The 24,611-nt window shown below is 36.9% G+C and overlaps 1 protein-coding gene across 7 annotated transcripts in view; it reads left to right on the top strand.

Annotated features, from left to right (window-relative positions):
* Window positions 1-24,611, top strand: part of SLC25A21 (solute carrier family 25 member 21) — a 253,590-nt gene that overhangs the window by 215,339 nt on the left and 13,640 nt on the right. For 6 of the 7 annotated variants that reach the window (XM_017829445.1, XM_017829447.1, XM_017829446.1 and 3 more), the window contains 4 exons: window positions 9,859-9,925; window positions 16,154-16,213; window positions 18,637-18,744; window positions 23,261-23,425. In XM_017829445.1, coding sequence (XP_017684934.1) covers window positions 9,859-9,925; window positions 16,154-16,213; window positions 18,637-18,744; window positions 23,261-23,425 — 400 coding nt within the window. Of the gene's footprint in view, window positions 1-9,858; window positions 9,926-12,718; window positions 12,911-16,135; window positions 16,214-18,636; window positions 18,745-23,260; window positions 23,426-24,611 lie in introns of those variants that run through there. The other variant, XM_017829449.1, reaches the window with a different exon arrangement.

Below are 24,611 nucleotides of genomic sequence, written 5' to 3'. Positions count from 1 at the left end.
TAAGTATCCTCTCTATGATTTTCTTTTTTTAGTGTCTGGTATAGATTTCTAAGCACATATCCCCAAAAATCTATTTTTGTTTCCTCTGATATCAAAATTAAGAATCATTTTCTTATATTCTTTAGCTTCAATAGACATAGGTGTGGAGCTACTTTAACACAAAGACTGCTTCCTGTCATACCAGTTACGGCAGTACTGTTGGCAAAAGGAGAAAAAAACCCCATAAATTCTCTTCTAGTGTTTGAACAACTAAAACTTCTGTACAAATGAAACAGTCTGCCAGTTCTGACAATCCAAAATGCAATGAAGAATTTTTCTGTTTCAGAAGCTCTAGGCAAAGCTGTTTTGGCATGTCTGTAGCTTGTTCCTCTTGCAAACAAAGGGGTAGCTAGATGGAAAGTCTTTGGGGGAAGAAATGCTGTCAGTTGTAAGAAATGAGACGTAGACCCACTCTACAGCCCAGCTAGTGATTACATGCAGGTAATTTTGTAAGAGCCCAGACCAGCTGCCAGTGATAATAATGCTGCCATTTGCACTGATTTCAACAGGAGTTACACCAAACAGACCAGCTTAAGGCTTCTTAGAAGCATGGGCCAAGCTGGTATTTCGTTCACTGGTGTTGGGGCCAGACAACAAGAGAAGTGTTCAGAAGGCAAATGGCAGTGGTGTCAGGGAGCCCTGCACAGCAAGTGCTGCTGCTCCTGCACCGGGCTGGCAGCAATGAGAGCAAGCAGAGTGTGCTGCAGCCGGCAGGGTCCTGTCTCCCCACCCACCAGCATCACTATCTTCTCAGGTACCCCAATAACTCCCTCGGCAGCAGTGTCCACCCAGCTTCACAGGCCCCTGGCACTTGCAGGGTAATAGCTGGAGGTGTAAGCATATCTCCATTTTTAAAAATCCAATTTAATTTAATTCACATTAATCTATTACTCAAGCAGTACATGGTAATGGTGTACCACTCAAATTATTAGTTTCTAATCATCCTTGGGGAAAAATATCCAGAAAAATATGTTCTTTTCACACACACAGGAAACTGTTGAGGCTTTGTTTTGTGTTACAAAGCAAGGCTACACCTTAACCTTCCTAGATTATTTTTTCTTAGGTGCTTGGGTATAGTAAAACACAGAAAACATGTGAAAAACATGTAGTATAGAAGTAAAAATGCATATAAAAGTAAAAAAGACAATTATTTGAATAGAAATAAGTTTTAACAAAGATCCCTTTTTTTACTCTTTTTGCTGCTATAGACATAAGTAAGGAAGGAGAAGGTTTCATCTTCCCTTTTCTTGAGGAATTTATATTTGTGTCCTGTAACTCACATAAATTTAGAGTGCAGCTTTCTAAGCCAAAAAATTAGCAAGGATTTTGACCGAGAGATTCAGAGGTGATTAAAACTCATGGATGGAAGACTCATTTCTCAGTAAAAATAACAGTCACATGGATCATGGATCGTAATAACTTCATAATCTGACCCACATGCAGTAAATATGTTGATGACTGTCATTTTGAGTAAGTGAGGTAGATTGACGCTGATTATTAATCCATTTCTTGGCCAGTCTGATTGTTTCTGAGCCAGTTTCTCCACTGTTTAGTACTTTCCTGAATTATCCTAATAGCTTTCACCAACAGTCTCTTCCTTTTTAACTAGTCACTTTTCATACTCTGTGTTGTCTTATCTTATTTGAGGGATTTCTTTCATTAATTGGTCTGCTTCTAGTGTTCTTACAGCTGGACACTTGGTCTTCTTTCAGCATATAGTATAACATCAGTGTTACTAGAGGTACATGGTAACATGATTCTGTATTACATTTACTTGCTGCAAAAAATTTATGTTTTTCCTTAATTCCCATGTATTGCAATGAAAGTTCAGTGAAAAAAAAGGGAAATATGTTGTGAAAATAAGGACCTAGTATTTAGTATTTAGTATCAGCATCTAAAATGGCAGATGTCAGGAATAGTGTGGCCAGCAGGACTAGGGCAGTGACTCTGCTCCTGTACTTGGCACTAGATAGGCCACATCTTGAGTACTGTGTCCAGTTCTGGGCCCCTCAGACACTGAGGTACTGAAGAGTGTCCAAAGAAGAGCAATGAGGCTGGTGAAGGGGCTGGAGCACAAGTCCTATGAGGAGAGGCTGAGGGAGCTGGGGTTGTTTAGCCTGGAGAAAAGGAGGCTCAGGGGAGACCTCATCACTCTCTACAACTACCTGAAAGGAGGTTGTAGCCAGGTGGGGGTTGGTCTCTTCTCCCAAGCAACCAGCAGTAGGACAAGAGGGCACAGTCTTAAGTTGTACCAGGGGAGGTTTAGGTTAGACATTAGAAAGGAATTCTTTACAGAGAGAGTGATCAGACATTGGAATGGGCTGCCCAGAGGTGGTGAATTCACCATCCCTGGAGGTATTTAAGAAGAAACTGGATGTGGCACTTAGTGCCATGGTCTAGTAACCACAGGGTGATGTTGGGTCAGGGGTTGGACTTGATGATCTCAGAGGTCTTTTCCAACTCAGTTGATTCTGTGCTTCTGTGATATCAGACACAGCAAAAATAATATAGCAGACACAGAATAAATAAAGAAATATATTTGCCTAATAGAAATTCAGAAGCCTGATTAGCTGTGTCATTGATAGCTTTATATAAGGTTCCTGTAGAGATGTGTATTTTACATTTGCAGTAGAATAATATATATAACATACTTCAGAAGAACAAAAAAAGCTTTTTGGAGAGCAACGAAGTTTCCAAGCCTGGTTTTCTGTGAACTTGTCAAACCTTTAATATCTTTTCAGTGATGCCAAACTCTGTGCCACTTATCCCAGAATGAAACCCAACCTCCTCTATATCATCCCTCTTCAGCTGGGCAAAGGGTTGCAGATCCTGTGATTGAGGGGGTGGATGACATGTGTGAACTGGTTAGTGACTCGCAGCTCTTAAAATACATGGCTAAATATGTCCATTTTTCTTAGTGGTAGGTACTAATTTGTGTCTGCCTTCACTAAGCACTTCTGGGAATTTTAAATCTATATCTCCAACTAGGACAACACAAAGATCATGTCACAATAACAACTATGTTAAAGTTAATATTGCCCTGTTTTCAATTGTTTACTTTCTGTTGATAGTAAATTCACAGCATGCTACATACCATGAAATTAAAAGGTACCTTTTTCCTAGTATAGATGAAACTCTAAGCAAATTTCATTATATTTAGACATATTTTCTTCCTCTTTTTGAAGAACACTCATCTTTTTACCAATCATGTCTTCAAAATTCCTTCCCTTTGTTGAAATAAAACATTTTGTAAAATCAGAAAGTTGTGCATTTGTTTAATGTAAGTGATGTGGTCATGAAACCCAGGTCTTTTATTTATACTTGGGATAATGCAGAGGTAATGAAAGCAGAATTGGACCTAAGAGGTTTTTGTTTCAATTATAAAACAATGTGGATAAGTCCCTTGGATTTGACAGCAATAGAAGAAAGGGAATATTGTGCTTATGCCTTCAATCAGCTTTATTAGATCCTTAAAGGGAAAATTATGTGAAAGACAGAAGAAGAAAACAACAAGAGCAAGATCCCAATTTCAGTATAATTCGGAGAAAATAACTGATTTAGGTTGGTCGTCTTGCCAGGGTGAATGACTCAAGGCTTCCAAACAAGAAATGGAAACCAGAAGGATGGGGAAAGCCTGAAAGTACAAATAGAGAAGATATGATTGACTGCAGTGATTCAAAATCAACTGCTGCAAAGATGAGTTTGGGATCTTGCCCAGAATACAATTGAATGGTGATGTTCATTTAGACCCTTAACGCTGAAACAAAATAAGATGTAGCTGTGTTTCTGTTAGAAATTTATTTGTTCTTTCCAGTGTCTCTAGCAAGGGATATGATGTCATGTCCTCTCTCTTCTATTACACCCTGCAGTGATTACTGCTGCTACTGCTGTTCCATAATTTTTCTGAACTAGTTTTCTGAGGGAAGGCCTGAATCCAGGTGATGATATCTTTTAGATGTGAAGTATCATCACCATTCATTAATTGCCTTTGAAAAATTTTATACATTGTGAGCAAGTAGGCTAACTCAGTGTTGTTGACCAAGCAAAAGAGAAGTATAAGATCATTGTGTGTGTATGTACTTTCTGACTGGCAAAGGCATTCAAGTTTTTGTTACTGTCATGCTAGTTTTTCAAAATTAATAGTTCACTCTACAAAAATTCCAAATAATTGTATCTTTAATGGACACAATTTGTAAAGCATTATTTGGAAAAGTTGGGGGCAGCTGCTGGACCTCCACCTCAGGCACAGCAGGTTCTAAAAGAGACTACGCTTTGTGCAAAAAATTAGTCAGATGACAATAGGCAGTGATGAGATGGGATTGTCTTCTGCTTCCTCCTTTCCTTTATTTCTTTCATCTCACTGGCTGTGCTTCCTAACTTTTTTCTGTTTCTATTTCAAATCAGGAAGGAAAAAAAACCCTAAACCACAGTTCATAATTAAATACTGAACTAGTTCTTACCATGTTTACTGAATTACATATTGCATATATGGTTGTATATCCTCAAAGTTTTCATGTGTTTTTAGATTTCTAAACTTAATATGTTCCATAGGAATAGACCTTAATTCCTTCCTGTCTGTTTTTCATGATGAGATTTGCCTCCACATTGGAAGGGAGTAAAGCATTGAAATTCATTTACAGATTCCTTCACATTTTAGGGATTCACAGAGCCATGAATATAGGCTCTGTGGGTTGTCCTGGTTCATGGTAGAGATTCCTACAGCAGAAAATCTTCAATGTCAACCTTACAGTTGCAATAAGCAGATCAACCTGACATGACATGCACAGTGATATCTTTGCACAGGTATCTTTGCTGTAGGAAGGCTGACCTGGTAAAGAGGGCTTTAAATTAGGAGCCACAGGGGAGGGAGAGAGTTACTGCAGCTCTGAGGGAGAGATGGACAGACTGACAAGCTAAGTGCCTGGGATGATGTGAACAAGGAGGAACACAAAGTGAATAAAACAGGCTCAAGTGGGGTCACCTCAAGAATTTGCATGTGCATGAGGAAGTCTCTTCAAAGTGCCTGCATACTAAGGCACACAACATGGGACATAAACATGAGGAATTAGGGGTCTGTGTGCAGCTTCAGGGGTAGGATTTTGTTGGGATTCCAGAGATGCGGTGGATGAACTGGAGTGCTGCAGTGGAGGAACACAGACAGGAAGAAAAAGAGAGAGCAACTACTACCAAGTGCATGAGGATTAATGATGAGAGCTTATGGGTAAGGGTTAAAGAGCAGACTTACAGCGATGACTTGGTAGTAAGCATCTCCTATGGGCTACCTGATCAAGAAGAACAAACAGATGAGACCCTAAGAAGCAGCCTCCTGTTTCCAGACCCTGATCCTCATGGGGACTTCAATCCCCTGATACCTCCTGGAGGAGCAAGGCATAAGCAACCCAGCAGGTTACTTAAGAACAGTAATGATAACTTCTTGACACACAGCAGTCAATGAGGAGAGGTGTTCTGCTGGAGCTCCAACACACAGATGAGGAAGGCCTCATTGGAATGAAGGTCGAATGAAGCCTTAGTTGTTGTGACGAGATGGTGGAGTTCAGGAACCTGAGAAGACGGAGCAAGGCAAAAAGCAAGTTCACAACCCTGGACTTCAGGAGAACAGACTGTAAATTCTTCATGAATCTGCATGGAAAAGTCCCCTGATAGAGGGGTCTAGAAAACCTGGATAGTATTCAAGGATCACCTCCATTCGACAGATGTCCCAACATGCAGGAAGTCAGGCAAAAGCCCCAAGAGGTTAAGCAAGGAGCTCCTGGCAGAACTCAATCATAAAAAAGGAGTATGCAGAAGGTAGAAGCAGGTAACATGGAAGGAGTGTAGAGATAGCCTGGGCATGCAGAGACATGGTTAGGAAAGTCAAAGTCCACTTAGATTTGAACTTTGTACACGATGTCAAGAGCAACAAGAAGGGCTTCTGTAAGTATCTACTGAGGTGGGTTCAAAACTGGCTGAATGGCCAGATCCAGAGGGTGTTGATCAGTGGTATGAAGTCTGACCAGAGGCCACTAACTAGCAGTGTACCCCAGCAGTCAATACTGGATCCAATTCTGTTCAATATCTTCATGAATGTTCTGAATCATAGGGCAGAGGGTACGTCAGAAAGTTTGCTGATGATACAAACATGGGAGGAGTGACTGGTATATCAGAAGATTGTACTGCCAGTCAGGTGAACTTTGACATACTGGAGAAATGGTCTGACAGGAACATTATGAAGTTCAACAAGGGTAAGTGTGAAGTCCCACACCTGGGGAAGAATAATCCCATGCATCAGTTTTATACTGAGGGCTAACCAGCTGGAAAGCAGATTTACAAAAAAGGACCTGCAGGTCCCTGTGGACACCAGGTTGAGCATGAGCCAGCAATATGCCCTGCAACCAAAGGGACTACTCAGCACTGATGAGGCCACACTTGGAGCACTGTGTCATTCTGGGCTCCCGAGTACAAGAGACACTGGACATAACACAGAGTGTTCAGTTGAAGGGCCACTAAGATGATTAAAGGACTGGAACATCTTTCATATGAGAAAAGGCTGAGAGAGACAGGACTGTTCTTTTTGGAGGAGGGAAGGCTCGACGGGGGATCTGATCAGTGTGCATGAGTACCCAAAGAAAGGGTGTAAAAAGGATGAAGCTGGGTGCTTTTCAGTGGTGCTCGGTGACAGAGCCAGAGGCAATGGACACAAACTGAAGCACAAGGGAGTTCATGTGAACATCAGAAAACATTTTTTACTGTGAGAGTGACTGAGCACAGGCTGCTCAGAGACGTTGTGGGGTCTACCTCCTTGAAGATACTCAAAAGCCATCTGGTCATGGTCCTGGACAACTGGCTCTAGATGGCCCTTCTTGTGCAAGGGGTTGGACCAAGTCATCTCCAGAAGTCCCTTCCATCCTCAACTGTTCTGTGATTGAGAAGAAATGGATAATTGCTTTTTATATTTTCAGTTCCCATTTCTCTAGAACTTTCAAATAATCCACTTTCTGTTTGCCTGGTGTGGTGATCATCTGAATCACTGGTATTTCAACACTGAGCTGGGAGAGAATGCTGAATTACTCTTTAAAAGTGACCATCTGCCCCACAGGATTGCTGAGATGACAAATCTATTGCTTGAATTCCTGTCTTATCCTTCCCCTCCACATTTTCTCTGAAAAGTTTTCCCTGAGATGCTCAGAGACAATGGGAATGTTACACAGTTTATATATGCAGTAGCTGCATACATTTTGAGTATACAAAAAGGCAACCTGGAAAAAGAATCTGTCCTGCTGTGTAAGGATAGGTAATGTTGCTGTGTGTTTTTAGAACTGAATTGTTGCTTTACACTGCGTATTTCTCTGCTTATATATCTCTTACATAAATGTGGACCAAGGTTGGGTCTCACATTTTATAGTCAGAGCTACACCTGTGAGCAGAGCAGTGGAAGACTTTTTGTTTTCCAATTCCAATCATGCGTAGTACTAGAAATTCCAAGCAACGTGCCTGTTGTAGATATGCTTTCAGGGGTTTAGACTGAGCTGAAAGGAATAAAGTGTTTATAGGGATCTGTGTTCTTGTAGCTGATCCTACTTGGACCTCAGTTTCAGTTTGAACTCACATTAAAATGTATGGATTGCATGCTTGAAGTTATTTGATTTTTCAATAGCTTTCAATTGCTGAATCAGCAATATACTCTGAATATGCATGAACCTTAAAGAGTAAGACTGGACCAGTACTAAGAATAAAGACCAATACCAGGCTGGATGGGAGTCCGAGTAACCCATCTAGTGAAAGGTTCCAAGCTCATAGCAGGTGGTTTGGAACTAGATGATCTTTAATGTCCCTTCCAAGCTAAACCATTCTATGATTCTGTGTTTCTATGGATCCAGTATATCTATATTGTTATATCTATATCTATAGGTATTTATAGGTATATCCATATCTATATTAATAGATACATACATATATATAATTATTTTTGTGTGGAAGGTGAGACTGGAGAGATTGAAACACCTGATGACTCAACTGAATTCCTTAAATCTCCTACCCAAGGACTTTCATTATTTTGTCATGAAACCATAATTTTATAAAATGCTCAAAGTATCCTTTTATCATGGGCTGGAGTTCATAACTTGCTTACCTCAGAGGAAGGATAAGCAAGATTTCCACCCTGGAGAATCTTACAAGGCCTAAAGTATGTCACTGATATTGGAGAAGCTTAAGAAGAGAACTCCAGAAAAGCATTCAAAGAAGGGAGGGAAAAATGGTATAACATTTGTGGTATTTTACATTCATGTGGGGAATATTATTTTAATTGTTTTCCTTTGACATTCAGAGAATAACTCTAGGAGAATCTATTAATGTCATGACTCTTACACATTCTGCAAAAGTATTCCAAATAGTAGGCTGCTTTGGAAAGGTTAATCATCACATGCTAACACTACCACCTTTCAATATTTTAAAAAGACACAAATGCTTTGCTTTAAAACGTGATTTATTTTTTTTTTGGTACATGGAATCCTCTTATAGTCCTGAATAAATGTGTATAAACTGAAGATTAATAAATTGTCAGATATGCTCTTGTTGGATAACAAGGTAGCTTATAGCCTTAAGCTAAGATCAGAGAATCAGATAAGATTTTTTCGCTGTTAGGGTGGCCAGGCATTGAAATAGGTTGCCTAGGAAGGTGGTGGAGTCAACATACCTGGAGGTGTTCAAGAGGCATCTGGATTTGGCACTGGGTGATATGATTTAGGGTGATGTGGTTTAGGGGTTACAGTGGTAGTGCTGGGTTGGACTGGATGACCTTGAAGGTCTCTTACAACCTTGATGATTCTGTGATTCTTTTTGATGATTCCATTACATTCCTTTCTGAACTCTCCCCAGCCACAATCTAAGTTAGTGTGAAGACCTAGCAGACAAGAATTATGTCTATTTTTACCTCATATGGGGATTTTGAGAACTACCTGTCATTTAAAGCGTTCCCAAGACACAGCATTATGCATCTATATTGGCCTTGTAAGCAGAGCTCAGGCTGCCTGCAAATGCCGTGTATGTTTGTAGCAGGCTGTATATCTATATCTATAGATAGGTAGACATAAAATTGAGATGATGCAAATCAAAACACTGCAACAGGAAAATCTTTGGCTTCGGGCCAGCTCCAGAAGTCAGCAGCTACTGTAAAATCCTTAGGTGTTTATAGAGCCAGGCCAAGAGAGGGACAAAGACCTGAGTGAGTACAGTGACAAGATAATGCCCAAATGTTTTTTCCAAGGTGAAGTACATACATTCTGTTATGGCTCTGTGAATAGCTAACTTGTGTTAAAACTAAGTTGCCAAAAAAAAAATTTATACATTTTGAGAGGGGTTAAAACTAAATTTTAAAAGATGTCTTACCCTAGCATGTGAACATGAGGGTTTTTGTGTGGAACTTGCTGGAGTCACAGTTTTTTTTCAAATCTGTATTTTGTGACTTCATTTTTTTAATATTATCATTGCTGTGTCAAAAAATGTAAAACAATGAAAAAATACTTCCTTTTCATTGTCAAAACTGTTCTCCTTTTAAACACAATTTCTTGTCTACTTAGAAAAAAATGGATTTAATTTTTACATATTCATTGCTGAGTTCTTTATATCATCTCACCAGCACATGGTATAATTGGTATCATATTAGTTATTTAGCAAGTAAGCAGAGAGTATCATTATTTGTCTGTATGCCTGGAAATGCTGAAATGTTAGTTGTTTTACTCAAAAGTGAAAATAAAATTGGCAGTATGGTAATGATATGCTTTTTATCCATACAAAAATAATTTCTTTGTTTTTATTTGATAGATTATTTGGCTTCTACAAAGGAATATTTCCTCCTGTCTTGGCTGAGACACCCAAAAGGGCGGTGAAGGTAAAAATTCCAAGCTTCCTCCTTTAAAAATATAGGCAGGGACAGTGGCAGCTGTAAAACATTTTATTTATCCCCTGATGATTGAAATTAGAATCTTAAACTTATTTGGCATATTAATCCTCTGATTTTTAGTAGGAGGAAAGTTTCCTGTTGATAGTACAATAAAAACTCTCCTTGATTAAGGAGTGCAGGATAAGGATCTTAGATGCTAAGCTATTTTTGACCTGTATATCCAATGTTACAGGAAAAAAATTGTAATTATTCTATATTGTCAAGAAATTAATAAAATAGTTTAAGTGTTATTTTAGCCTCATAATTACCTGTGGTATAGATATTTTCCTTTACTGAAAATGCCTAGCATCTTGCAAAACAACTAATAGCTTAATAAATTAACACAAAAAGCCATTGAAGAAGCCACTAAATAGCACTCACTCAGTAACTTGAAGTAGTATATGTGTAGGTGTGAAGTGCTGCCCAGACTTTTCTTGTGCTCCAAAGAGTGTTCTACTCCCTACTCTTACTTTTTAACAGATTGAAGCAGTAATGGATTCAATTCCTCATTGTACAAGGAACATTTTACTCCAGCTCTCTTACAGTTGAACTAGATGCTAGTCTACCAAAATGTATGTGCTGTCAAATGCTGATCTGATTTCCTTTTATTGTCCTTTTTTTTGATTTGTTGAGCATGATTTTAGTAACATTCCTAAGCAAAATACTTCAATACATCAATTTTTTCAGTTGTCATGCAACATTTTTAATTAAAGCCTAGTTATTAAACATGTCATCTTAAAGTTTTAAATCTATCAAAGCATCAATTATGTAAAGAGCAAATGTTTCTTTGCTTTTTGCTTCAGAGCTTTGAAGTTTCCCATAGTTGCATCAAATGTGTCTAAAAGCAGTTATTATACAGAATGTCTTGATTTTTCTTTCTTTCTTTTTTGGTTTCTTTCTTAAAAGGTTGCATATGATTCTGGTCCTTAGTCTGCAATTAATCATTCACATTCCAATTCCTTTACAGAGGAATAATATTTGTATAAAGTGACAGGATGTGACCTTGTAATAGAATCCTAGAGGAGTTCTGGTAGTATCATCTTCATGTTTGCATTGGCATCTTAGATACAAGTGACATATGTCACCTACCTCGAAATTATTTAATGAAACTAAGAAAACCAAAGTCCTATTTAACAGCAAAGTGGCAGTAAAGGATAGATGGATGATATTTAGCAGATTCTGAATAACTTCTTTTCTTATCCTGTAATGTTTCACCAGTCTCTCCGTTTCATTTCCTTTGACACAGGACAAAGTAAATCTGCTTTTTAGATTCCAGCATATGTTTAGTTAAAATACTAACCCAGGTTTGATTTCTCCTGAGTCATCCAAAAATCTCAAATCACTTTCTCTTACTCAAATTGATTAAATTAGCTTAAACTGCGCAATATTCATTATAATTATAGAATCGTAGAAAGATGTAATTTGGGAGGGATCTCTGGAGGTCATCTGAGGAGCCTCCTGCTCAAAGCAGGACTGACTTCATGGTTAGATCACGTTGTTCAGATACTTTGTCTAGTAGAGTTGTGAAAATATTCAAGGATGGAGATTGCAGCCTCTCTGTGCTCCTGCCTCAGTTCTTAGTTGCTTTCACTATGAAGAATTTTGCCCTATATCCAATTCAAATTATATACAAATTATGCTGTTGCAACTTTTGCCTATTTCCTCTCATGCTTCTTTTGTCAGCCTCTGAGAAAGCTCAGCTTTGTCCTCTGTGTAACCTTTAGGTGGTGGAAGACAGTAATTAGATCATCCTAACCTTCTTCTCTCCAGGCTAAACAGACAGTTCTCTCAACCTCTTGCACATCTTAAGCTCACAGCTCCTTTAATGTCTTACTGGTGCTCCCTTAGTGAGGTGCTTTCTACCTAATTTTTGGACATTTATGTAAGGGCTGAGTTTTCTGCAACCATGAGAATCAGGTTAAAATGGGGGGAGGAAGGGGGTGTTAATTAAATAGTTGAATTCTTCAATTATTTACACTATTCCTTTAAATTTAATGCAGTTCCAAGGACATCAGGATGACTTTAGGTTACCTCGAGCCATCAGCTGTATTCTACACTAGAAGAATTCAGTAACATAGTATAGCAGGACAGTACTGTCCTTGTGAGAACCTGGATACCGAAGGAATTCAATGTGAGATTTTATATGCCAATACAATTTCTAATATCCAAAGTGGAGTTTGTACCCATGCTTTGACCTGAAGAGAATCCAGCCTGTCTCAAATTTCCACTAGCTTTATTTGTCTATGACCCCAAAGGAATAGTCACAGCTTCCTTTAGGCCACTCTCCACCCTTTATTTTCCTAATAGCTTTCCTCATCTTAGCAGGCCTCAAGTGTCCCTTCTCCACTGCCAATTGGACCAGTTAGATTTAGGGGAAGATTACAATCAGGCCAATGATTTTGAGACTTGAGAAATCACAAGAGGCAGAGAGGCAATTTCTAGTTTCCAGCAGCCTTGATTTGCGTTTGAACTTTTGGAAAATGTCTAGTTGTAGTGTCATAAAAGTGTGTAGAGAATGGACAAGGGAGATTTTGTACTAAGAAGAAATGTACTTGTGCTACTGGAATCTTGGATTTATCTGGTGTGTATATTTGCAAATAAAAATACAGCTACTGAAATGAAGTTATTTATCCCTGGTTTTCCAGTTAAGTGTTGAAGATACAGCTCCATTTTTAGTAAACTCTATTCTCATGTCTGTTTGCTGTTTCTTTTTTTCTCTCCTTTTATTTCCCTCCTAAAAAGAAAGCTGGTATTTCTGGAAGATGAAAAGTCAAAGTTTATAACTTTCTGTTAGATTGAACTTGGAGCAAAGAAATGATCATGCCAATACAATGGTTAACAGATGAACTTTTGGGGCAAATTTATATTGTTCATGTGTTCCCAGACATCTTGTTTCAAGCATGTATTTTTACCTTAGAGTTATTGAGACATCTGGTAAGTACTTTGGCTATTTTCTTTGTAACTTCAATTAAAGTGTATCTTTGCCAGATGGACAATATTGGTTATTATATACACAAAAGCATGTTTTAAATGCATTTATTCTGAGAAATTTTTCTTCTTTTTTTTAATTTTTTTTTTGCACAGAGCTATTAACCCAACTGTAGATGAAAAGAGGAAATCATGCTGTGTTTTTAAAAATATTTTGGGTGAACACACATTATATAAATTTGTATGATACAGTAAGATAATTTTTGGGGGCAAAATTGTATGTTTACTAGCCTACCTAGTACACACAGCAGCATTTATATTGAGTTTTATTGCTATTGATTTGTTTTATTTTATAAATATGTAAAACATAGTTACTATTAAGTATTATTTAATTTATGGCTCTAGGAAGCTATTGATTTTTAAAGGTAACATTTTAAAGACCAAGAAATTGCTAGGTAATGTATTTCTGCCTTTATTACAACCGTTTTACAGATCTGCAACACTGTGGAAAACATTAGGGAATACCAGAAATTCCATTAAAGGTTAGGAGGGTAACAATGAGTAGAAAGATTCTGGAGAGAGAAAAAAGCAAACTTTATCACAATAAGAAATCAATTTAGTTCAGTGAAGCAGCTTACCCACACACTTTGTCAGAGACTTCTTTTTACTTATAAAATATCTTCAGTTGTCCAAAAAAGATAGACCTACAGTTTAAGTACTATCTTTTCTGATTAATGTCAAGGCTAGAGCAACAATTTTAAACATATTTTCAGGATGTTTGCAAGCTAAATGTTCAATCTAAACACTATTTGGAAAGCAGTTAAAATCTGGGCCCCAATTCTAGGACCTTTTCTGCAAAATTATATAATAATCTTAATAATCCCTACTGAATATCTATCTATTCACTGACCAGAGTATCAACCCTTCAATTTTCAGAATCTAACACTCTGATTTTGCATAATTATTCAAATATATTCCCTCCTGCTTTAAATCATTGGCATTATTAACGCATTAACACCTGAGTCCTGATAGTTTTAGCGTGATTCCAGTGACTTCATTTGAAGCAGGTCTTGATTGAATTATGTTATTGACTTTGCCATAGAACAAGGTTCTAAACAAGTTAAAATGAAAATGTGGTGTTTATTATGCATGTTCCTGTACATGTAGTTTATGGAAAAGCTGCTCTAACTGGTCCGTGGTAACTAAACTCTGAGGGACAAAGCTGGTCTTCTTTGGCTGAGACCCAGCATAGGTCACCCAGTCTTTCTGTTTTGTCTTTAAAACTCTATTCCGTTTTGTTTCTTATGATTCCCACATTTCCCTTGACCTCACTGCCCATTGCCTTCCTCTTGTGGTGAAACAGTTGGATTGCTTCCTGCATGGGCAGGTGCTGTACGGAGGGATCACAGCCTCTTGCGTGGGCATAAAATGCACAGACTTTCAGAGTATCCCACCTTTCTTTGAATCAACCTGCTCTGAACTAATCAAGTGTTACAGTTCAACTTTTGAAAGTAGGCAGGAAAGTCAGAGGTTCTATTTATTTACTTCTGCTATACTGGGATGTGTCGACTCTTGCACTAATCCAGTCTTGGTGAAACTGTGACAGGTTTTTGTTGTTCATTCCCATACTACTGGACGTGCTGAGTAGAAGCCACTTTTTTTAGCACGCAAAGACATGAATACTTCTTGGACAGATTATAGGACTCACAAATAGTGAACTGTAGTTACAGGCCTTGCATTGTTCCATATGAGAAAATTATGTGTAATAACACCTATGATATCTTTGGGTTTTACCCAGAATTCAGATACCTACTCTTTATAACCTACAAGATTTTTTGCTGTCCTCATTCCTCGTGCTGGAAAATCGTTTTCACTGCCCTCAGAACTGTCTTATATAGCATCAACCTGAAGTGGTTTTTCAGTGGCTTCAGCAACAAATTTGCAGAGTATGAATTTGAAACACTATGGGATTTGTTCTACAATCTCCTTCATAAACTTATCATACTTTTCCTTACAAGTCATTAAGATTTCCCTCCTACTGCTCTAAGTGGAAGACTGTTTCAGAACCCTACTCCTCAGATCTCAAGACACATTCTATTTATGAGTATTTTTTACTTTCATACCAATTACTTTATGTTACATATCTTTCCTTGGTTTTCATTCTCTCGTAGCCTTTCTTTTGCTAAACTAAACAAGAATAAATTTGTCCTAGTGCGTGCTCTGTTTCAGAGGGCATCTTACCAATACTTTGCAGTATTTCACACATACTCTTTCTTTAGAGTATACCTTGACTCATGCACCTTCGACTTTGTGTCCACAGACAAGGAAATAGGCAGCAAAAGTCTGTCTGCCTACGCCAACAGGAAGTTTCTTGCTGACTTTGGTGCAGTCATTTATTCTCAACACTTTTCTTGGAAGAATAAATCCATTAATTTATTCTGCTTTTATTTTTAGAAATCATAAAAGGTGTTCTGGAAAGTAATGGGTTTGCATGGCAAGAAATGCAGGGTTGTAAAGCAAACCATATAGAAGTGTTTGCCATTTGCCATGTTGGTGCAGGTGAAGCTGATCTCATTTTTTTCTTGAAGTTCAAACACCCAAGAGTGCAGCTTTCAAAACTCATCCTCTAAGGAACTGCAGACACTCAGGGCTTCTAAGCACCCCTGTTTGAAAGCAGACAATTGGCTGACTTATTTGTAAAGAGAAAAAACTAAAGGAAATGTGTGTGTTGACAGCAGAAGATTATACAAATCTGCAGATTTTCCATCTTCAAAATCTGCAATTATATCTCTGATGAGAAGTAGACTAGTGTTTGAGAAATGTGAAAGTGATGGCAGTATATTATATTAAAGATGTGGGGATGATTTCTTTGGATAGATTATAGTATCTGCTACTACCTTTATTCCAGTATATGAAAGTTAAATGCTAAAGGAAGAGTTTATAAATTGAAAATATGATGTATGTATTGCAAGCAATCTCTTACATAAAGCATTATTTCAATTGCACTTATGCTGCTAATGTAAATGACATATGAACAAAATCAGTTCTGAAACCTGGTTGTCTACTATTGCACTGCTACAGAGAGTGTGAAACAAAGGTGTCTAATGTTTATTTTGCAGAAGTGCATGTAGCTACTCAGGGTACAAGGCAGTGAAGCTCCATTGTAGTTTACTTTTTACTAATATGTATAAGTATGCATATAACTTATAATTTTTTTCATTACAATTTCAGTCTTACTTTTATTTACAGTTTTTCACCTTTGAACAATACAAGAAGCTACTCGGATATGCATCATTACCTCCAGGACTGGTATGTACAGATACAGAACTTCATGTTCTAATTTAATATGTGTATACCGAATAGTCTCATCTGCTTTCTCCCCTAGAAGAAGCCCAAAATTAAAGGGTCCGGCTCAATCAACAGTTTTTCAGAACAGACTTGTGCCTCAAAAACATTGATAAAGAATTTATCTAAGTAATAAATTCATGAATTTTTATATCAAATGTCTTCAAAATAATTCCCTCCAATGCCATAGAATTTAAAATGAATAACAGCAGACAACATGAAAGAGTCTGTATGCAGCCTGTCATTCTTCTTCTTGCAAAATAGCAGAAAAAGTTGAACATTATCAATGTTTATTTATTTGTGTGATAGCGACTAGTTTGATACCTTAACCTCAAAGTGTTATTCTGCAAGGCACAGTGCAGCTATAATGAAAATACAGATCTTAGTCTTATTCTAAAGACTTTCTAACATAAACATAAGTTATGGATAAGAAATTGCTACATCCTTTGAAGTCAATGGCAAAACTGTCTTACTTATCAGTGGGGCTAGGAATTCATCTCAAGAACATAACTGCTTTAAAAACAAAATACAGGACATACATATACACAGAGAGTCTTTAATGCTAAGATGTAGCTTGCATGTGTAATCTGCATTTTTATATGTTGAGCTTTATTCTGCTATTATACCATTTGGAGAAAAATACTTTTTGTAAGAACTACTGCTTCCTGAGGTGCAAGAATGTAAATCATAATAAATATATATTTTTCACAATAATGGCATCACAACTGTATGAAAATGTATTTTTATGGTTACGCTATAAAGGTTTTGGTTATTTCAGGTCTCTTTCAAACAGTATTGCTTCCATTTACATCTGCCTATCATTGCTGCGAGTGAATGGTCGTAGAATTATATTAACTAGTTTAAAGCAAGTTTCCTCTTCCTCTTACTAATTCCATTGACCCTACAGTTGTTTACAGTCTCTCCTATTTTATCTGGTATTTTTCAGCAGGTCCTTCTCATCATTAGGTGTAAATAGAAAGACTGATATTTGTTCTCTAGTGAGTGGAAAGAACAGAGCTTAAGGTTCTGTGGTACCCCAGCACTATTTGAGGGGAGGCAGAAGGGGAAATATGCTGAAAGCTTGTAAATATGCAATGGCTGACCTAGAGCTGCTGTGATGCTTATAACAAATACAGCAAGCATCAAACACCCCCGATATTTTTGGTGCAGTACTGTTACCACAGAGGCATTTTTGACCCTAAGATATGCATGGTAGTGAGGGAAAAAGAAGACTGAGAGAGGTTCTGGTCTAAGCTAGACAGAATGTTTCTAGGTACCTCAACAGACCTCATATCAAGGCAACATTTATTGTTAAAAGAGAGATACATACATTAACACCATCTTCCTGCTGGCTTCAGTTCATGATGAAAGGTTCTTATCTCACTGTAAAAGATTTGTTAGTAACACAGTCTCCTCCAAAGGCAGTAAGGCCAGTGTTTGCCACTACCCTTCTAACTTTACATTTGTCTTTTTCTTGACCATTCAAGAGTCCCTGTTCAAATCGCTCTGTATTAAGTTTTTTCTCACTATTGTTTTCTCCTTTTCATTGGTTTCTTTGAATTTCAGCAAATGTACTCATTATATTGTATCTTAGTCCTGGGACTTTTTTTTTCAGCACCACAGAGTTTGGGGTTGCTATGTGGAAGCAATAAAGTGTAAAGTGGTCATTAAATTTAAACCCTCTGAATTTTCTCAATTGACTTGAATATTTTAATACTATTTTTTCTTACAAACAAAATGTTTTAAAATGCTGCAAAGCAGTAAGTATCTCCATACCTATAGTTGAAATCTACCATCAGCTTCTAAATAAATGGAGTTGATTCATCCTTACAGTGAATGCAGACATTTCCCTTTATGCCACTCATTCCCATATAAACCACTCTAAGATTGATACTTATCTAGGTGTACTTTACTTCTACTTGTGCAATTTGCTTAAGTACTGTTGAGCTATCTCAATTTCTTACAGTAGAGTTAGTATGTTAATGTTTTGTGCTTAATGCTCAGTTCAGACATTTTGTTTTTTCCAGTCCTGCATAACTGCATCTATATTTGTGTTATTATTAAGACTCTACCCAAAGATAACATGAGGGCATTCTTTTTCCATGTTTTTGTAATAATTTGGTACCATATTTTTCCTTCCGGATGAAAAGAGAATTCATGGACAGTGCTGTGACATTTTATTTTGTCTTTTTTGGAATCTGGTTTATGGCTATTGTCATATTGTCTTCATGAACTGTCAGCATTTAATCAAGGGCTAAAATTGTTTAGCAATAGAATACTGCTGCATTACTGTAATCTTGCCATTTGCATTGTATCATTCGGTTTCATAATCTGATGTAGGGGAGGTTTTACTCCTTAATTTTTAACTGTCATTTTAACTTTCCTAGGCATTTGCAGTTGCTGGCTTGGGATCTGGGTTGACAGAGGCCATTGTGGTTAACCCCTTTGAAGTAGTAAAGGTTTCCTTACAGGCCAATCAGAACGCCTTCAAAGAGGTATGAAAATTGCTTCATTCTCCTTTTTCTGCATAATGCACTTCGGGGTTCATATTTAGAGCAGAATTTCTATAATATATTGGGTTGATGTAAATGATGTTCCCACAAGCTTAACAGAAATGGAAAGAGACTCAGTAGAAAATGCATTCAGATATGCAGAGATGCACACAGTATTGTCAGAGGCATCAGCATCTCCATTGTAAATGTTCTGTGCCTGAAGTGCACCTTCATCTCATCTCTCCAGAGCAGCCAACAACCCCACACTGTGAGGAACAGTAATCCAGAAGTACAAACCCGAGCCTCTTGTAGAAAGTGCATTTACCCCAACAGGTTCCAGACTTCAAGTGATCACTGAAGGTTAGAGTAAAACATCATGGCCCTGTGCCCTATCCAGAGTCCAGCTGGTGTGTTTTGTGCTATATTTCTTGGATGAAATTATTTATACTATAAGACTTAGCGTTTATTAGAACAAACTGGAAAATTGTTATATAATAAAGAACACTGATAGTTTAAATTCTTGATTCATTTCAGTTTTATTATTCAAATACTATTTTGTCCAAAGAAGTCAGTATGCAAAACTAACTTTGTCCGTGGTTCTGGGTACTGCTGAAAGTGGAAAAAGTTTAAACTGGAAAGCAATGATTCATCAAAATCAAATGTTCCCAGGAAAGCACCAGCTTCTAATGTTCCAGGCTAAAGTGAAGGAAGGCAGTAACAATTGACTAACAGTATGACTAACAATTGTCATATCAGCTTTTGCAAAATCTTTTGAGAAATCAGCTGTACTGTGATAGGAGAGCCAAATCACATAAGCATGTCATGAAATGGTTGGCTGAGTCCCTGGTGAGGCATGATTTTTGGGTATTCTACTACTAAGTTTTGACTGCGTTAATACTTACATGCCTTCTAGCACTCATCTGCACAAATTGAACCCTTTTGGGGGATGCATAGTAAAGAGATTTATCACTTGGCCATTTACTTAAGCTGTTTAGGCCAAGCTTCTCAGGTACACTTTGGAAAAATGCAACCACTAATTTCCAAATGCCATAGTCTAGCTGGTACTTACTCTGTAACTCATCCAGAAAAGTATGCTCTTCCAGAATAATTCTTAAAATGTTTGGTAAACTTCTGTTCTATTCTCAATGCATGTGAAAGAGATGTTTGTTTGCTACATGTCTCCAGTCTAGGCACTTTTTAACCTTGGGCTGCAAAGCCACTGAAACAAATAGGTAAAGTACAGGATAAAAAGTTTAGGATCCTGTAAGGAGAGAGACTAAAAATGGGAAAAAGCAATGTGTGAGAGGATCTCTCTGAGTCTGAGGTGTTTTAGTTTGTAAATTTTATGCAATTATTTACATTATTTACAGCATCCCTTCCTTGGTGACTTTCCGAATACTCCAATAATCACAGTGTAGCTGTCCAAAAGCATTCTGAGTTGTTTTGTTTCAGGTGAATATTCTTTAATTTAATTTAAATGCAAATTTTCACAAAATCCAAATATTAGTATACTATTGTAAAATAAAATTGTGAAAGAATGCTATTTGGACTCCACTGGGAACTTAGTTTACATCTAAAATATGAACTATTTACCCTAATAAAAAAATCCAAGGGAAATTAAGTTCTTGAATCACAATGATAGTTAAATCATAGACATTATTAATTTTCAATATATCTTTAAAAAAGTGCTAGAATTTCAAAATTTGCTGTGAATTAGAAAAAACTCCATTGACTTCATTACCATGATCTCAAGTTCTCATTAAGAATATGTTGAAGAACATTCCACACTAAAGCATATAAACTCAAGGCTGTTGGAAGAAGCACATCCAGAGGTTATATTATTCAGTGTAAGGCAATGGTACACTCATTTCATTACCGTGCACTGTTCTTCTAAAAGGTTTAAGTAAAGTGTGTACCTATCCCTTTGTGGAGCTTTCATACTACCTGATGAAACCTAATGCAGTTCACATATTTCTTTGACTATTGTATTGAAATAATAAATATATCTTGTTTAAAAGGAACAAGGAAGAGTATGAACACATGCACTCACACACATACTCCTGCACACCCCCAAAGCAAATATTCACACCCCTTGGTGACAGCTGAATTGTTCTGTGCTACCAGATCATCTTTCGAAGGTTGATAGATTTAAAGGTGAAGGCCACTAAAAATCACGTATCAGCACTTTTGTAATGTGGATTGCTACGGGTAAAAATAATTGTGAATTTTTTTAAACTAAATTGCAAAAAGGACCAACACCTCGTTGTTTGGTTTTCCTCTTTTTTTTTTTCCTTTTTCCCTGTAACCCTGAATAATTCACTGGCTATAGAAACTGGTGTGATGATTAAAATCTTCTCACCTGACTTAAGAGTTGTGATTAATTAAACAAATACAAGTTTCTGCTTTATAATGAGAATGTGGCTCCAGATTCCATTGACTAGGTCTGTATTGAGTAAAAGTCAACGGTTGTGTGAACTGAATTAACTCCATATGCTTATACAATAAATTCCTCCATCTAAGGTCCTCCCATCATCAGTGATGAACCACAGACCTTCTATGGCTTGATCAGCTGACATGAGGATGCCTACTTTGGTAACAGTGAAGTGCTGTCTAAGAGAGCCCTCTTTATTACTAAAGGACTGAAAAGGGAAGTCAGATGTAGACATTGCAGGTATCTACATTTGGACTAATGAACTCCATCTCAGTTGTTCAGCAACTGACAGGCTTTCCCTCTGAGTCATTAGTAAATACGTATTTGTGATAAGGGATATCAAGGGATACCTTACTGTTGAAGGTTGCTGTATTCAGCTTAAATCACTTTAAACAGGACCACTAGTTATTTTTTAAAAATATAATCTCCATTTTTTTTGCATGAGAAAGGATGTTATTGCTAGTATCTGGACAATTTTCTGTGTTGGGTATAATAGATTTTGACTTGAATCCTTGGGGGTAGTTTAAAGGTAAATTATAGTAAAATGTTAATGCAGAGCATTGACAGGATAACATTAGCTATGAAATATGAAAAACCAGAGTGAAACTTAGTATTAAAGACTAAACTTGTGATTCACCTCAATAAGCAGTCATATGCTGTGTCAGATATAATAGGCATCATTTGGCTGATGCTGTTGATTCTACCACAGTGACATTTTGAAATGGAAAGCTATTAAACAAATAAATTTATTGAAATTAGCAGTGTTCACGGCATTGCAGTCAAAATTTTTCTATATTTTCATGTTTGAACCTCCTAGTGGAAGTCATGTTTTGCCTTTCTAATTATATATTTGGTTACCAGGAGCTGGCTTTATGCTTTGGAGAAAGCCAAACGTAGTTCAAAAACTTTTTGAAAGTAACTTTTCTATAATGCTGCTAAAAAGAAATGTAAAATATTGAGAAGGGGAACAGCTAATTCTGAGTATCACAGTATACTAAAAAATAGATCAAATTTGTGTGGAGTCAGGCAGATCATGTCTTATCTGAGGAAGTCTCCTCCTTCCTGGCTTTCATTAAATTGGCTGACAGAAATGATTTCTGTGCCTTTTGAGCATTATTTTCAAAATGGGATTTCTAAAGGCAGCTTCCTAAATCTGTATTTTAGAATTTTAATAGGTGCTCTGATTTTCAAAACCTAAGTACAATTTTAAGTCAAATAATTCATTAGAAGGGCAAAACAGGTTTTCCAGTTGGATGCTTAGGAAAAGTTTTCCTTCTTTTCAATATTTTCAAGATTTAAATTGTGCTGTGTACCCAATAATCCCTTCAAAAGTCAATGTCCTAAAGCAGTGGTTTGCATCCTGAACAGCATGAAGCACCTCAGAGGATTCAGAAGGGTTCCCAGATAATATACATGCATTTTGTCACCCTTTCAACCCTATTCATAACATTGAAGCTGCAACTGCCAACCTGATCTTCAACACAAATATTTCTAGCTTCCCTTGCTGCTCTAATTTATGGCTCTTAAGAACTTTCTTCTGTAGCCATAATGGCTCAAAAAATTCCTGTTCTAGTTCTGTCACTTTTATCACTCCCTCATCATGCATATTCCTGTGCCATTGATTTTACTAGAGAAACTTTTTTTCTTTTTATTTTCCAGAATAATTGTTATATACTTTAGTTGTGTAAGGGTTTCATCTGTCATAATCTTAACAGCACAGCATCAATGACGAACAAAAAAACCCTGTTGCAAAATTCACACATTCAAAGCTACGTGTGGCTCTATATACTTTTTAAATTATTATTATTGTTATTATTCAAAGACTTTTTTTTTGTTTTCAGGATCCTTAGTCTTTTACAGTACTCAAGTCATGCTTTCATTTTGTTTTGCAATCAGAAAAATGAGTAATCTTTTTTTTATTAAAGTTGTGATTTTTATGTGGTCATGGGAAAGGGAAAATAAATATGGTGAGATAAGATAAAATTACAAGAATTGACAACACTGTGTCAACAAGATGGAAATGATGCTATGTTTACTGTTTTCTTTTTGTAAAGATGATCTCTTCCTTCTTTTTCTTAACTTGTGTAGCAACCATCTAGCTTTGTTCAAGCTCGGCAGATCATTAAAACCGATGGTCTGGGCTTCCAAGGACTCAACAAAGGTCTTACAGCAACACTGGGCCGTCACGGAGTTTTTAACATGGTTTACTTTGGGTTCTACTTCAATATGAAAAGCATTCTTCCAGTTAATAAAGTAAGTTATCCATACAAAGGAATAGACAATCAAATAAGAGGTTTGGCATTTTAATTAATACTGTATTTTTCTGTGAAAGCTGTGGTATTTAGTAATAAACAGTGACTAACCTATCTGTGTTTTGCAGAATTCTATAGCATTTTAATGAAAACAAATGAAGGTCTTGTACTTCTCACTTTTTAAGCATAGCTGAGTATAGTCATGTTGGAATTATCATTTTTATGAATTTCCCTTTGTACCATGGTAGCAATGTGAAAAGGCAGCAACCGAAATACAGGCATGTTATGGTTATGTTGAGTATGTATGCACTTTTTTATGGTAAATTGGATTAGAAGAGGAAAATCAGTTTCTAGAACTTCTTTCAGTATTCACAAAGAGGCTAAGCTTGAAGAGATGGCAGAGCTGCAGTAGGTAGGTTATTCTGTCCAGGTAATGGACCTTTTTACTCAAAAGAGAGTTCAACCTTGTGTTGAAGGCTGACTGGGAAGATTCTTCCATATGGGAGAGAGACAGGCCAAGACAGGACATACAGAGTCATGCACAGGGACTTTATGTAGTTTATGAGTTGAAAAATAAGAATTGTTATAGCTTTAATTTAGTTTAAAGCAACTTTGATAGTCCTATATTTCTTTAAATAACAAAGGAAATATTTCCCTTTACAATAAAGGGAAATTTTACTAATGAAAACATGGTAGTATCAGCAACTTTCTAAATTACTCTGTTCACAACAGCTAATGGTTTATTGATGATTTCAGTACATTACTTACTGAAGTGTGTTTTCACTAATGTGATTTTTAGATGATGACAGTTAAACAGTCACAGGTGTAGTATGCAGTGATGTACATTTAAGAAGCAGCAATTTAAATCAAAAGGGATCAGTTTCTATTCCCAGATGAAGTAACACCTCTTTTTTTTCTACACTTCTGAGTAGCCTGGTATTTTTGTTGGCAACATTGTGTAAATGGAGAAAAGCTCCACTTAGTTTCAGATCATTACAGCAAACTGAATTGTTCAAGACCAGGTGACCCACAAGTTTCTACAAGTTTCTTTTAGAGTATTTAAGCATACTTTACAATGTCCTTTAATCACATATTCTAAAAACTCAAGGCACAAGCATAGCTTGATACTGAGATAGCAGTAAACACATTTATGTTGATCAAGTGATGGAAAAAATTACAATCACTAC

The sequence above is a fragment of the Lepidothrix coronata genome, unplaced genomic scaffold (assembly GCF_001604755.1).
Source record: "Lepidothrix coronata isolate B3197 unplaced genomic scaffold, Lepidothrix_coronata-1.0 Scaffold164, whole genome shotgun sequence".
In the NCBI taxonomy this organism is placed as follows: Eukaryota; Metazoa; Chordata; class Aves; order Passeriformes; family Pipridae; genus Lepidothrix; species Lepidothrix coronata.
This window is presented reverse-complemented; position numbering and strand designations above follow the sequence as displayed.